Raw genomic sequence first — 13,271 nt, 5'->3', positions numbered from 1 at the left:
TAGACTCTTTGGGAATGTGTTTGCATTAGACAGAAGAGCTTGGAGAAATGAATATGAGTGAGTCTCATTGACTGTTGCTCTCAGTCTGCTGGTCCACCTGACTGTCCTTGTGTCTATAAATTTTGTACTTTATTCATTTTAAGATAAAAGCACTGTGTTCCCGCCTGTGTGCGTGTGTGTGTGTGCATGCATGCATGTGTGTTACTGCATGTGCCTGAGGCTCCTCTCTCTTGGTTTTCCATTACATCAGTTAAAGCTGTGTGACAGTGCAATTTTAAAATGCAATGCAGTTGTTTTTAAGCTTATTTCAGCACACTGTTTGTGCTACTTTACACCTCAGCCGTGCACAAATGAGTAAATATTCTTGAGTAGGCATGCAAAAAGTTGTGCCATTTGAAAAACTTTTTCTCACACACAGAATGAAACTGTGTGGCAGAAAAAAAAAAAAAATTTTGCAGCCTTGAATTTATTTTTACTGGCTGGTTGCTTCAGCTCCGAGACTGGGTTGAAATAATAACAAGTGGGAGTCTGGGAATGATTAAGGGAAAGAGGCTGCCTGTTGAGGTTAGACTTTCCTGTTTGCAGATTGAGCTCCAAGCACCAGTGTTGCTGTTATTCCATCTGTTTTTAATCACATTGGCATTCTTAACACCACAGGGAGCCTAATGTGATTTCTGAACTTCTCTGTAATGACCTCTTTGATTTTTGTTAGTCAGAAAACGTTTTCTGTGCGAGCACTTTTCTAGTAAATACAAGAAGTGTGTGTGTGTGTGTGTGTGTGTGTGTGTGTGTGTGTGTGTGTGTGTGTGTGTGTGTGTTGCACTTGGACTTAATGGAACTGAGTTTTTACTGTTCCTTATGTAAAAGATGTGTTGCGGTTATATTGCAGAAAGTTTTTAGAACATGATTCTTTGAAATAAATGTTCCTGTTTCATTGGTGATGCAATGGGCTTATGAATCTTAAGGACACAGTTGTGACAATGGCTGAAAGAGCTCCGTAGAGCATTTCAGTAATCCTTAAGTAATGATCCTGTCGTAAGCAAATGACACGGGCAGATTTCCACCTGTCATTGCCCGTGCTATTTTTACGATTACATGAAGGGCACATGAAGGAAAAATAAAGAGGTTAGTCTTTTTATGATATTGTATTGAAAAGGTCATCTGACTCAAGCTTGTTTCAACTTTCCTTATAACCCATTACAGCATTTCCTCTTTGTTCCCGCTGCACAAGAGATGACTTTGATCTTTTTCATATTAAGTATTAACAGGCTTGTGTTACAGTTGGTGATGGGGAGAAAATTGATAGCATGTGGGCCGAACGGAGCAAACGTTATGATCAAAAGCACTTGTTAAGTAACCACCACAAACTTTTTTTTTTTTTTTTCTGTTTCTGAAAGATGGTGCTCATTTTTTGCATCAACTTGATCCACATTAATTTGTTAAAATGCAGACTTGCATACCAGGCTCACCATCTGGAGCACTGGGAGAATTCACAGTGGGCCATTGGCTTGTGAGCTGGTGGCACGGAACCAATACAGATGGAGCAACGCACTGATCTTTCTTCCGTTGCCCATTAGTGAAAAGGAAAAAATCCAAGTGAAATCCCTGCAGTGATTGTTAGACCTTTTATTTCTTTGTTTTGCTTCATAGAAAGCTTCCCCTTCTCAAGTAGAATGTCATCAAATTAGATCCAAAAATAGCAAAAACAAATAAAGAGACCACATGTGCTCTTTAAGGTGGGATATGCCTGTTGTTGTTCTGTAGTGCAACAGGTTCTGCCATGCTTAGTAGAGTTTAGCACGCATCGCCAGAAGCTAATCCGTACACATGTGTTACACATGCACTGAAGCATGCATGCTTCAGTGCATGTGTTCAACACAAAGTAAGAATGGCGGTAGTGTGGTGATGTATTTGTGTGTGTGTCGACCTGTCATATATTGCATGTATATGCTGCACATTTTGTGGGTAGTTAATGAGGTTGCATTTATGCCAAAACCAAATTTTTGTGGCATTAACGACTGGAAGGTTTTATTCGGCACTGTGGTTGCTCTATTTTTAGAGGACCTGACTCCCAGTAGGCTGCTCTGCTGTCAGAATGTGCACTTGGATGAAAGACTTTACTGCTTTGCTGAAGAAGAAGAAAACCAAACATGCTGCATTTTATTTTACATGTTTCTATTATAATACAGACTAAAGGTGTGAGTTCAAATGCACGTATTTATGTGCTTTGAATTTGGATAGTGAAATGTTCCAAGGTGTTTGATAGGATCAATGGCAGATTATATAATAGAATATATGCTTCAACTCTATTCTGTTCTGTCTTTGCTTGTGAACTGTCGAGTATGTCTAGAATTCTGAAGTATTCGTTTATTTTCATATGAGAGCATTAACTTCCTCTGTGAGTGCATTGAACAGGCTTTTGAAAATTCAAATAATTATTTTTCCAAGCGCTCTGTAAGGCAGTTTTAGTCCAATAAGATTTTATATGAGTGTTTTTCAAACTCAACCAAATAAGTGTGAAATGTTCCTCATCGCACTGGCAACATCTGCATCTTGCTTAAAACATCCCTGATGTCAGACTTAACTTCATCTATCAAAACAGCTTGCCAGTGAAAATCTAGTTCTAATGTCACAGTTTTATGCGTGAAAATATTCAGCCCTTAGTTTTCCAGAAATCATTGGCAGGTATCATGCACAAATGTTGAATAATGCTCCTCCAAGCAGGCTGAGCTGAGCAGTAGTTTGAGGAGGCATTGTGTCTGTCATCACACTGAGCCTTGTAAGTGTGTAAGATTTGGGCTTGAAACAAAATGTCCTCAGAGATATGGTTTGATTCCAAACAATGACATGCAGCACAAAATCAGGACATGTCGTTAACAGTGCCGTTAAACTCTTTTTCTTTGAGCTTCGTAGCCATTAGGCTGGTTTCTCCTCAGTTTTATTCTTTCTATTGTTTTCTCCTTCCTTCCCAGTTATCATGTTACACCCTTAGTTTAAATTGACAGCTTCTGCTGTAACGTTTGACATTTTGATCAGTGTGGCATGAAGTTCAAAGGCAGGTACCACAGGCTTGGAGACAACGTGTGCAGGATATATTCACTTCACACTTGAGGGCTGTTGAAAGGCTCAGCCAGGTTACAGGGCTGAGCCAATTCAACTCAAATACAGGATCTTTTCTCTGAAGCAAGGTGTTATTCACCAGCAGCTTAAACTGTTTATACCATCACCACCTTAAATCATGAGTCTTTCATTTATCAGGAGGTAAAGTTATTACCTCATTGTTTTCCTCACTGTTATTCATAGTTATAATTAGTTGTCAGCTCATTGTTGAGGGGAAGGGAAATAACTTATTATTCTTAAACTCATAATTTGTCACATTTCTGTATTAAAATGTCTGTGAAAATGACTCGACCTATGTTATACATATTTTGTTGAGTTGTGCGCTTAATATATCCCAAATGTTTCCAACAATGGTCAAACCCAGAGAGGAAGCGGCATGTCTCATTTGGTTGCCTGTCAATGACGTCATATCCCCTTTAACCCTTCTAGTTGCAATAACTTCTGGGAAACCGCGGGAAACTGCAGATGATACATCAGAGAGTGACGAAGGAAGCTTGCTATTGTATTGCTTACTCATGATGGAGCACAATTATTCATTTTCATTGGCAATGGTGGTTGATGAAGACTCCCATGATCCCACACTACTTCACAATGTCACTAAACCCTTTTGTTGTTTTTGATTGAGACTTGTAGCAGCAGAAATTACATAGTTAACATTTAAACGTTAAATGGTTGATTTTATTGATAGTTTTTATGTTAGTGAGCCTTAGTTTTAGGGTTTGTGAACATAGGGTACAGATGGGAATTTATTTTTTAATAAAAGATTCTCGCTGATGCTCAAACAACTGGTGTAGGTCTTTGTTGGTGTGCTGATCCGTATGAGTGACGGCTTTTAATTAATGGCCTTGTAAAAGGAAACCCAGGCGGGCCCTCTCTTCCATAGGCTGGCGGAATGAGGCACCCAGTGTTTGGGATGGTTTATTAATGCTTTGACTGGTTAGCCCAGGGTAAAAAGGACAATTAGCATTATCCTCTGCCATATGCTGCCCATTGAGCGTCTGACAGAGGCAAAAGACAAAAGCCCGGGCTCCTGTGTGAGGCTAACCTGAGATCTCCACGGAACTACTACCCAGCCTGGTCACATGTGTAAGCCAGAAGACCCATGAGAGCCCCACCCCTCCCAGAGCACTTTAATTACACACCCAAAGCCCATCAGCCCTGAGTCTCACTGTATTGATATTATGTTCACGTGTGCGCTGTGTGTGCGAGGATGATTGAATTTGCATACTCTGGTTGTGTGGCATGTTTCCCATCAGTGCTCTGTCATAAAGCAACTTAGGCAAGTGAAGAACCGTTGTCGCCGTTCTCACATCCACATACATTAGAAACCAATCCTTGAGGAGGGAGCTGTCTCACTGCCAGCACCTGAGTGCGACGTGCGGCCATTAAAAGAGGGTTTTATCTTGCAGAGTGTGATACACGGGCTGGAGTGTGCAGGTGGAATCTAGCTGGCAGGTCTGGCTCTGATTAGTGTTACACAATGGTGGGGTCATCAAGCCCCGTCTGTGGGAGGGAGAATTTGTTCAAACCATCTCTCCCTTCTTCCCTCCCTCATGCCCTGTCTTTCTCCCTCACCCTCTCCTTCTCCATCTGGAGTGGATGAAGTCAGAGACCACATCACTGGTGTTTGGCCTCCAGTCTCTTTGATCCTCCCGCCCTAGCTTGGCACACACACACACACAGCCGTACAACAACATGCCCATTGTGCCTTTCCTTTCACTACCACAACCAGCTTGCAGGTACAAATATAAAGAAAGCAAAGCGAGCTGTTTTTGTACCATTATTTGATTTCTGGCTCTCTGGGAATGCTGTAATTTGCTAAGCATTTAGTCTACGCATGTAAGCGGGTATCATTATACTTCCATTAGAGGTTGAGTTGATCTGAAATGCAAATACTCATGATAATCCACTCCTCCCCTCATGAGCTTGATTGCTTGCTAGTCATTAAAGTGTGTGCGCATTTGCGGGTTTAGGGCCATATCTACAGTACATGTGTTTCTACTTGTGTGTGTTTGAGATCACAACTTTTACGTACCCAAACTCTTAATTGTGATTGTACTTTGCATTTCTGTTGAAAGTGTTTACTTACAGACAGCTTTTATAGGTTTTGGCATCATGCTTGAAGTAGTATGTGTGACACCCATTCCTCTGTATTCTACACAATAATCAGCTGATAGACCCCATAAAGCTTTGCTGCACAGCAGGCTGCAGGCCATCTTACTAATAGCATTTATGTTCTCACGGCAGGTGTACGCACCATCTCCAAACTCAGAAGACTTCAACAGAGATTCACCGTCTTATTCTCCTCCTAAACCTTCCAGCAGTATGTTTGCAAGCACTTTCTTTGGTAAGTTGAAAAGCAAGTTCCCATATTTATTCTGTTTAAAACCATATTTTTAGTGTTAATGCCCTCTTACACCACAGTTTTTAAGATTATAATCTTCTATTATTTTCTGTTCTAGAGTTGGTGTACTTTTTGCATTTTTGCCTATAAAATTCAGGCCTGTGCATATTTTTATATTTTTTAGTCAATAATTTTTTTGGCAATATTTAGTCATATTGCTCAGTATTTATTTCAGAGTGATTGACTGCCAGATCTAGACAGTAAAACAGACCTCTTTGTTGGTTTCAGCTTTGTGTTATGTCAGCTGTGTTCAGGACGAGGATCATGTTTCAGTCCCAAGAAAAAAAAAAAACACTCTTGGCTGTGGGTGACCCCAAGTTTTAATAGGGTTGGAGATCAGCCGCCGTCTGGCACTGTGTCAAAATTAAAGTGCATTTTGTACACAATAATATGCTGAAATGATTCTTTTACGATCTTTAGATGGTACCCACAGTTCGTCTGACCCTTGGAACTCGTCCAATGGGATCAGTCAGCCCGGCTATGGGGGGATGCTCGCAGGATCTTCATCTCACATGCCACAGTCAGGAAACTACAGCACCCTGCACTCACACGACCGTTTGGTAAGCAGCACCTCTCAGCTGGTGATACCTCAGCATATAAATAGGTGATGAATGATTGTTAGTCACTCTGTTTTGCATCATGCTTATGTAAGAGATCTAACCGTGTATTGTTAAGCACACACAGCACGTAAATTCTTTTTTTCAGCCCCCACCCGCTCAGCGCAGATGGAGTGGGTGTGTTCGTCTTAGGTGGTTGTCTGGTTATTATCAGTGAAGACACTGCTGACCCTCTTTGTGTCAGTGTTTGATCTGGTCTTGTCCGCCTGCCTGCCTTCAGCTGGCTGGGCATCACAGAGAGCCTGCAGATGCTGCCTGCCCTCTCTTTATCTCTTCCCCTCCCCCCCACTAACTTTTGCTTCATCACAGCCTGTCAATGGAGAATATAGAGTTCAGAGAATAAATCAGCTCTGTCTTGCACACATACACCCACACAAACACACACAAGCACATGCACATGTACATTTGGGGCTGAAACTGAAAATAGAGCGTTTCTGTTTTTAATCTTCCAGAATTACCCTGCACACTCAGTCTCTCCAGACATCAATGCCAGTCTTCCTCCCATGTCCAGCTTCCACCGAAGCAACACCAGCACTTCACCATTCGTCACCGCAGCGCACACCCCGTCTGCCAACGCAGCGGATGGGGTCATGGGTACGTTCTCGTGTTAACAGTTGAGCTACCTGTTTAGAATGACTAATTCATTGCCCCCTGATGTAATCATTGCTGACAATCGATTCTGTAAGAAGTAGTGAGTCAGGCAGTTGGACAGCTGCATTGTGTACCGTGACCACTCTTCATTTGTCTGAGTTTGCTATTGCAAAGCCTCCCTCTGTGTTCTCTTAGCTGCTGCAAATCGGGGGAACGCCACTGGAAGCTCGCAGACTGGAGATGCACTGGGCAAGGCTTTAGCCTCGGTGAGTTAGAGCCCCACATTTAACTTGGACTTCTGTTTATTTTACCATACAGCCCTGAGGAAAGTGAATTAAGGATTTGGATTTGAGAGTTGCCATCCACTATATACACTATATGAAAGTGCGTTTCCATATGCACTTATTCTGGTTTTGATGTTATAATGTTCAAATGGAACAATGAGAAACCTGGTTATTCATATCCTTGTATACATGAACACCATGCAAGTTTCTCATGACCTATGTGCAACTTTATCTTGATTTCTCTCCATCTTGAAACCTGGATGAGGTGTTTTTTTAAGTGACAGTATTCTGGTTTCTGTTGGAGTGCTCTAACTAGCATATCCAAGTTCTGAAACCCGATCATAACCAGGATAGCCACGTAAACACACTCAAATTACACAGTCTCCCCTGATGTCTGACCTCCTCTCAATGCGTGAAACTCATGTTTAACCTCTGTGCTCCCACACTCTCAAAATCATTTCTCTGCAAAATAGAATAATGGCCCATTTCTGTCTCTGAAGATGGTGACCTCAGTGATCATGCAGGGAATTAAGTGCTATACTGACTGCTGATTAAAAAAGCCCAGAGGACATGTTTGTAGTTGTTTTTTGGCCTAAGCCTGGATAATTGTGGGCTTAAACTAAGAGTATTCAAGAAAGGACATTGTATAGTGAAAATACTCCTAAGGCCACTGGATTACACTTCACTTTGGAATAACAGCCCTGTATATCTGTGACATCCTGTAATGTATTGTAGTAAGTGTTTAATTTGCTGTAGCTCATAGAGGTTCACAATGGAAAGATGTCTGACAGCTGTACACATCAGCTGATGGGTAGACTGTTGGTTTTAGGCCGATTCAGTCTCCATCGCATAGTTACTGTGTAAGAGAAAGTGTATTTAAGATGGCCAGAAGGATAATATTGCCTAACCTGGGCACTAAACTATATGATTGAAAAGACAGCTTCACTCAGTCTTCGATTTTCACCTAAAAGAGGAATTTGCCCATTAAATGGAAATTTAAGGGAAACCATTCAGTGGTTCAACATTTAACCTTGAACCTAAACATTCAGTAAATGGGCAGACGTACAGTGTGGAGAGCTGAAGCACAGGGAGTCACTCTTTGAACTGAACAAAGTGGCAATGACTTGAAGTGCATATAATCTTAAACATAATGGGCATTACTTGTCCCAGTAGTTCCCTTCACAGGTCCGCACACCAACTGGAATAATGTTCTTTCTCTGGGATTGTCTTTGCATATACCAGATTGAGTGTTTCTTTTAAATTCTACTTTATTACAAGCTGCTTTTGATTTTTAAAGCTTAAAACTTTTCAGCTAAATCTCCTTAAATACATTAAACATTTTGCCACCACATGATGTGTGCGTTGACATATTGGTGTTTGAATTTTGTTCAGTTTTAATTTCACATGCCACAGCACAAGCTGTACATGCAGGAGGAATATTTCTCACCAGTGTAAAGACAAAATATGAGAGTTTAGGGATGGTAATAACAAATTAAGTCCTTTATATTTGCAGACTCAATACTATTAGCATGACAAAGCTGGAGTGAAATGGACACGGTTGGACTGGGGTGGGGGTAGGTGGCTGGAGCAGGGGGCACAGGGGAGTTTATAACTGCTGTGGCTCAACTCCACAGGCCGCCCTTTGTAGAGCTTTTGTTCTCCGCCCTTTTAAATTGGCCGTGCTTATTGGCCCCACGCCGCCTGCGGGAGCGTAACTGATGATGAGGCGGAGCTTCATTTATTCCAGTAAAATGAGCCATGTTTCACTTTGAAAGCTGCGTTAGGAGCCAGTGAGTGAAAAGAATAGAAAGTCATATATTTTCGGGTCAGAAGTCACGCTTATAAACAGTTTGCTTTTGAGAAACCAAGAAATATTTGAAGATTTGTTTGGATTCCAGGTTTCCAGCAGAGTGCCAACCACACGATTAATCCTCCTTAGTTTTTACTGAATTGTGTATCTGAGAGTGAAAATGCTGAGCTGAGAGAAACGTTGTGCTCTCAGTGTAGAAAAGCATAAATAGCCATTCCTCCCTTTACAGACTGGGCAATCCCTCATCCTCCACACTCTGTGGCACACTTCAGTGAAGCCTCTATCCTGGTACTCCAAGTTGATTGAAAAACTAAAGCCCAGAGATCAAGATTGAATAAGGAGATTATTAATAATGAGTGCATTCTCTCATCCCCATAGAAGTCAAACGGTTTCCTGTGAGCTCAATTTGATCTTAACTTGGAGGAGAAATCTCTGTGGATCTGCTGTTTTTTTCTCTGCTAATTAGTCAGGATCCACCAGTAATACCCTGAGTTCTTTCAGACATGTTCCATTATGGCACAATATCCTCTTATTACAGGGGAAAAAAATCAGGGATGTGTTTGCGCTTTAATCCAGCATTTGTTTAAACAAATGAAATCCCTGTGGAAGTTCTGAAGAGGTAATCTCCTCATTCCCCTGTGATAGACATGTCATCCTGAAACTCAGTGACCTCAGCGTAACCTAGCAGAGGATGCATGGACACAGTAAAGTTTCTGTGAATTGTCTGTTATTGTCGAAATGAAACTGTAACTCAGACTTTACTTGTTGGCACCAAGCAGAAAATCTAGGCATTCACTCGATTTGTGCTCTTCATGCAGTTTAGAAACATGCATAAAATAAACAGCAGTTGGATCACGCTAGATTTGATATATGGTCCATGATACAATATTTGGTGCAGGCTGAACTGCAGCCCTTGAGATTTACTGTAGTTGGCTTAACGGGGTTTCCAGGTTGGGCGTCTGCACTTTCTGAAGCCACAGAGGAATAGTAACTGTAGTGACTTTCAGTACAAGTGAAAAACAAACCTTTCCCCATAAAAGATTTACAAGTAACTATTAGGATATGAGTCATTTTATGTAAAAAACAGAAAAGTCACACTCTTTAGTCTTGTGCTTTAATTGGAGCCAACACCGACCCCTTAACGACAGGCCATCTCCAGAGTGTGACCCCAATTCAACCCGTTACACTTAAGTCTGCTTGTGCAGTCACTTAGATGTGTCCATTTTTAGATATACTTCTCCTTTCCCTGTTGTGATGAGTGTGATCATTTTGCGATGTTACACTACACAACACATGAATGAGTCTGTGTGTGATACATCTGTGCAGTTCATGTGAGGTGAGATTTGCATTCTGAATTGGTGTGATATTGAATTTAGAATTTAGGAAACAGAGCTTGTATTTGCTTGCTTGAATTCCAGTTTTATTTCAGTGTCAGTGAGTTAATATCTTGAAAGGTACACACGTAAAAGTGTAAGAAAATAAATAGGTAAGATCTAGACAAAAAGCCTTTTTTCTTTTAATTAGAGAAACACAGGAGATCAAACATAGCCAACCATAGATGACAGATAGATACTGTTTAATTTGCCAAGAAAAATGTCATTGTCACTCATTTGTGCTACATGTACAGCAATACTGGTGTTGCTATTCAGATAAACTGCATTTGTCTCTTGGTGTCAAACTTCAGACACACAGTTGATTTGCAGAAGTGGATTCAGAGCAAGACATCAAGTAAATATTATTTATTGTTCATTTTGTTAAGGCCCTGCTCTGAGCACAGAGGACTAACAGCTCACATGCATCCACTGAGCACTTTTATGACAGTCCTGGCAGTAAAATCCCCATAATTAATGATACATGTTTGGCTTGGAGATGGTAACAGCTGGAAAGAATATGAAGAAACAGCGACTTGGGAAGTCTATTGTGTTTTTATTTAGCGCTCATGTTGGTGCAGTAATGGTGAATCGTACTTTTCTCTCTTCCTTTACACAGATTTACTCACCTGACCACACTAGCAGTAGTTTTCCATCCAACCCGTCGACACCTGTGGGTTCCCCTTCACCTCTGACAGCCACAGCAGGTGCTGCCTCAGCAGGCACCGTGGTGACTGCTGCCGGCACCCCATCTGGAAGGCCCGGTAAGCACGTCGTACACACCTATGCCAGACATTAACAGTAGAATAGATGTACTTGTACACATACTCACTGAAACTACTTCACAAAGACTTTTCGAGCCTGCGACAGACACGTCAGAATGTGTTAGACTTAGGCCTTGACCTGGAATAGCTAAACTAATTAAGAGGCTTTCATGAATGCGGCTTTAATTAATTTAATTACTTTTACTATGTAGTGCAGTAGTTGGATTAATTAAAGCCTAAGCAGAGTGAAGTGTGGAGTTTCCCTAAAACTTTATTTAATACCCCTTTTAGTCGTAAAGGAGCTCTAATCATTCTCAACTCATTCTCCGTGCTTTATCTATGCCAGGGCAGTTAATGCTATTTTTACATGAATCTATTCTGAGAGAAAGCTTAGTTTAGTCTGCGATAAGGCTGCACAGCCATGGAAACAACAAGTATTGAAATGGTACCCTCTCCTCGTGGCTGCATGGTAAAATAATTCTTGGACTGTGTACGACTAACATTAATCTCAAGCAAAGAGAAGAGATGCTTTGTATCAGATATAGCCACTTGCTGCTTTTTATCTGCTGTGACAGCAGTTGCCCTGTTAGTCGTCCTAAAAGCATAAAATCAAGTTTATTCTGACCTTAAAACACCACCTTACTTGCTGGTCCAGTGTCACAACATGGTCTTTATTTTCGCTGCTCCACATCGACGCCTGGTGACATCACCCTCAGTTTTGGCTCTCAGCTTTTTATGGGGGTCTTTGTTCATGTTCGTAAATTGAGATGAGCTGACAAGTACTTTCAGAATAAGTTTCGACCGAGTCTGGACTTTATTTTTAAGTGATGGAACTGAAGTTTTAATGACAAGGCCCTGAAATGCCAGTGTAAATGAAAAAGAGCGGGACTGTGGCTTTTAGGGTGCTTAAGGATTTGAAACTCCTATAATGAAAATGTTTGAAGTGGGTCTTGAATTGCATTTTCAAAAAGCTTTTCATATTTAGTTTTTTGTAGAACTGTTATCCAAGTTTTTATGGCTTATAGTAGAGGCTCATAGTGCTCGTCCTACTTTGTAATAAGACACAATTTCAGAGAGTAGATTTATTGTTACATAATCCGTTTTTCCCCAAACAAGTGCTTGGCACTGTGTGTTTTCCTGTCAGCTTGATTTTTGAGGACGGACTGACAAGCCTTCCTCTGAACTGTACACCCAAAGAAGGTTCCTGTCGGTAATATACTGGGTTTTTAAGTGTGGTAAAAAGAAACGTGTATAAGAAGAATATGGATTGCCAGACGTGTTGACAGAGGCCAGAGAGTAAAAGGAGAGCGAACGAGGGGGGACAGTAAGGGAAAGCCCAGTGTGTTGTTTCAGCGGCCAGTTGTGTCATGTGTGGTAATGGAGTGGCGACAGCTGTCTCTACGTATGCCCCCCTCATCCTCAGCTGTTGCCCTGCCCCATGGACAGCTGTTCCCCCCAACACACACACACACACACACACACACACACATGCAGTCACGGCTGCAAAAGGCCTTTTTATCTGCCAGTGGGCAAAGGAGGGTGCCTGTGACTCAGCTGATGATGAGGACTATGACAGCATCGGGAGACCCCCCGTTGTCCTATTTACAGTACAGCATGTCACACCTGGCAGCATAACAATGTTAATTTACAGTCTGCTTCGTCATATGTTTAGAAATTAAATTGTTTTAAGCTTTTATAATAGAACATTTGATAAAAACATAGCAGTGCAATGCAGTTAATGCAAAATGAATACACTTGGGATTGTAGGAAATATATATGGTTTGGCTAATTATTCACCCTTATTACGCTTCTGGGCTGAGAAAAAGAACGATATTTTGAAATTGGCACAAAATTTGGCTCGCTGTTGAAAATCCATTCATCATTAGGATTAGACCAATATACAGCAACATTACTCAAGACTGCTTTGTTCAATTAGCCCTCTCTGGTGCACGTGAGGACCAGAGCCCCAAGCTAATTTTTCATAGCCGCCAGCCAGCACAGGCTCATGTGGAGTTCCTGTCTCTTTCACCTGGGAGAAAGCTGAGGCCCAACAGAGGCTCTCTCATTTCCTTTTCTGAAGTCACTTTTAATAGTCTATTAATTAAAATCTGATTTTTCCAAGGCTGCGAGTGTAAAGAAACATGAAAACTCAAATATAGAAGACCACAGTCGTTTAATGAGACGTTTCATTGGAATGAATTAATGGAAAACATTCTGAGTAGTTTTTTGAGCCTAAGGGAGGTGTTATTTTTCTTGTGCTTGTCAAAAATATACATTAGAGTCTTACTCGCTTCAGTTCAGTGGTTTATTA

The 13,271-nt window shown here is 41.2% G+C and overlaps 1 protein-coding gene across 8 annotated transcripts in view; it reads left to right on the top strand.

Annotated features, from left to right (window-relative positions):
* tcf12 (transcription factor 12) overlaps positions 1–13,271 on the top strand; it is a 78,332-nt gene that overhangs the window by 51,121 nt on the left and 13,940 nt on the right. For all 8 annotated transcript variants that reach the window (XM_070961915.1, XM_070962224.1, XM_070962308.1 and 5 more), the window contains 5 exons: positions 5,368–5,467; positions 5,945–6,084; positions 6,594–6,735; positions 6,928–6,998; positions 10,816–10,960. In XM_070961915.1, coding sequence (XP_070818016.1) covers positions 5,368–5,467; positions 5,945–6,084; positions 6,594–6,735; positions 6,928–6,998; positions 10,816–10,960 — 598 coding nt within the window. The remainder of the gene's footprint in view (positions 1–5,367; positions 5,468–5,944; positions 6,085–6,593; positions 6,736–6,927; positions 6,999–10,815; positions 10,961–13,271) is intronic.

The sequence above is a fragment of the Chaetodon trifascialis genome, chromosome 1 (assembly GCF_039877785.1).
Source record: "Chaetodon trifascialis isolate fChaTrf1 chromosome 1, fChaTrf1.hap1, whole genome shotgun sequence".
Classification (NCBI taxonomy): domain Eukaryota; kingdom Metazoa; phylum Chordata; class Actinopteri; order Chaetodontiformes; family Chaetodontidae; genus Chaetodon; species Chaetodon trifascialis.
Note: the sequence above shows the minus strand (reverse complement) of the source record. Positions and strands in the feature narration are given on the sequence as shown.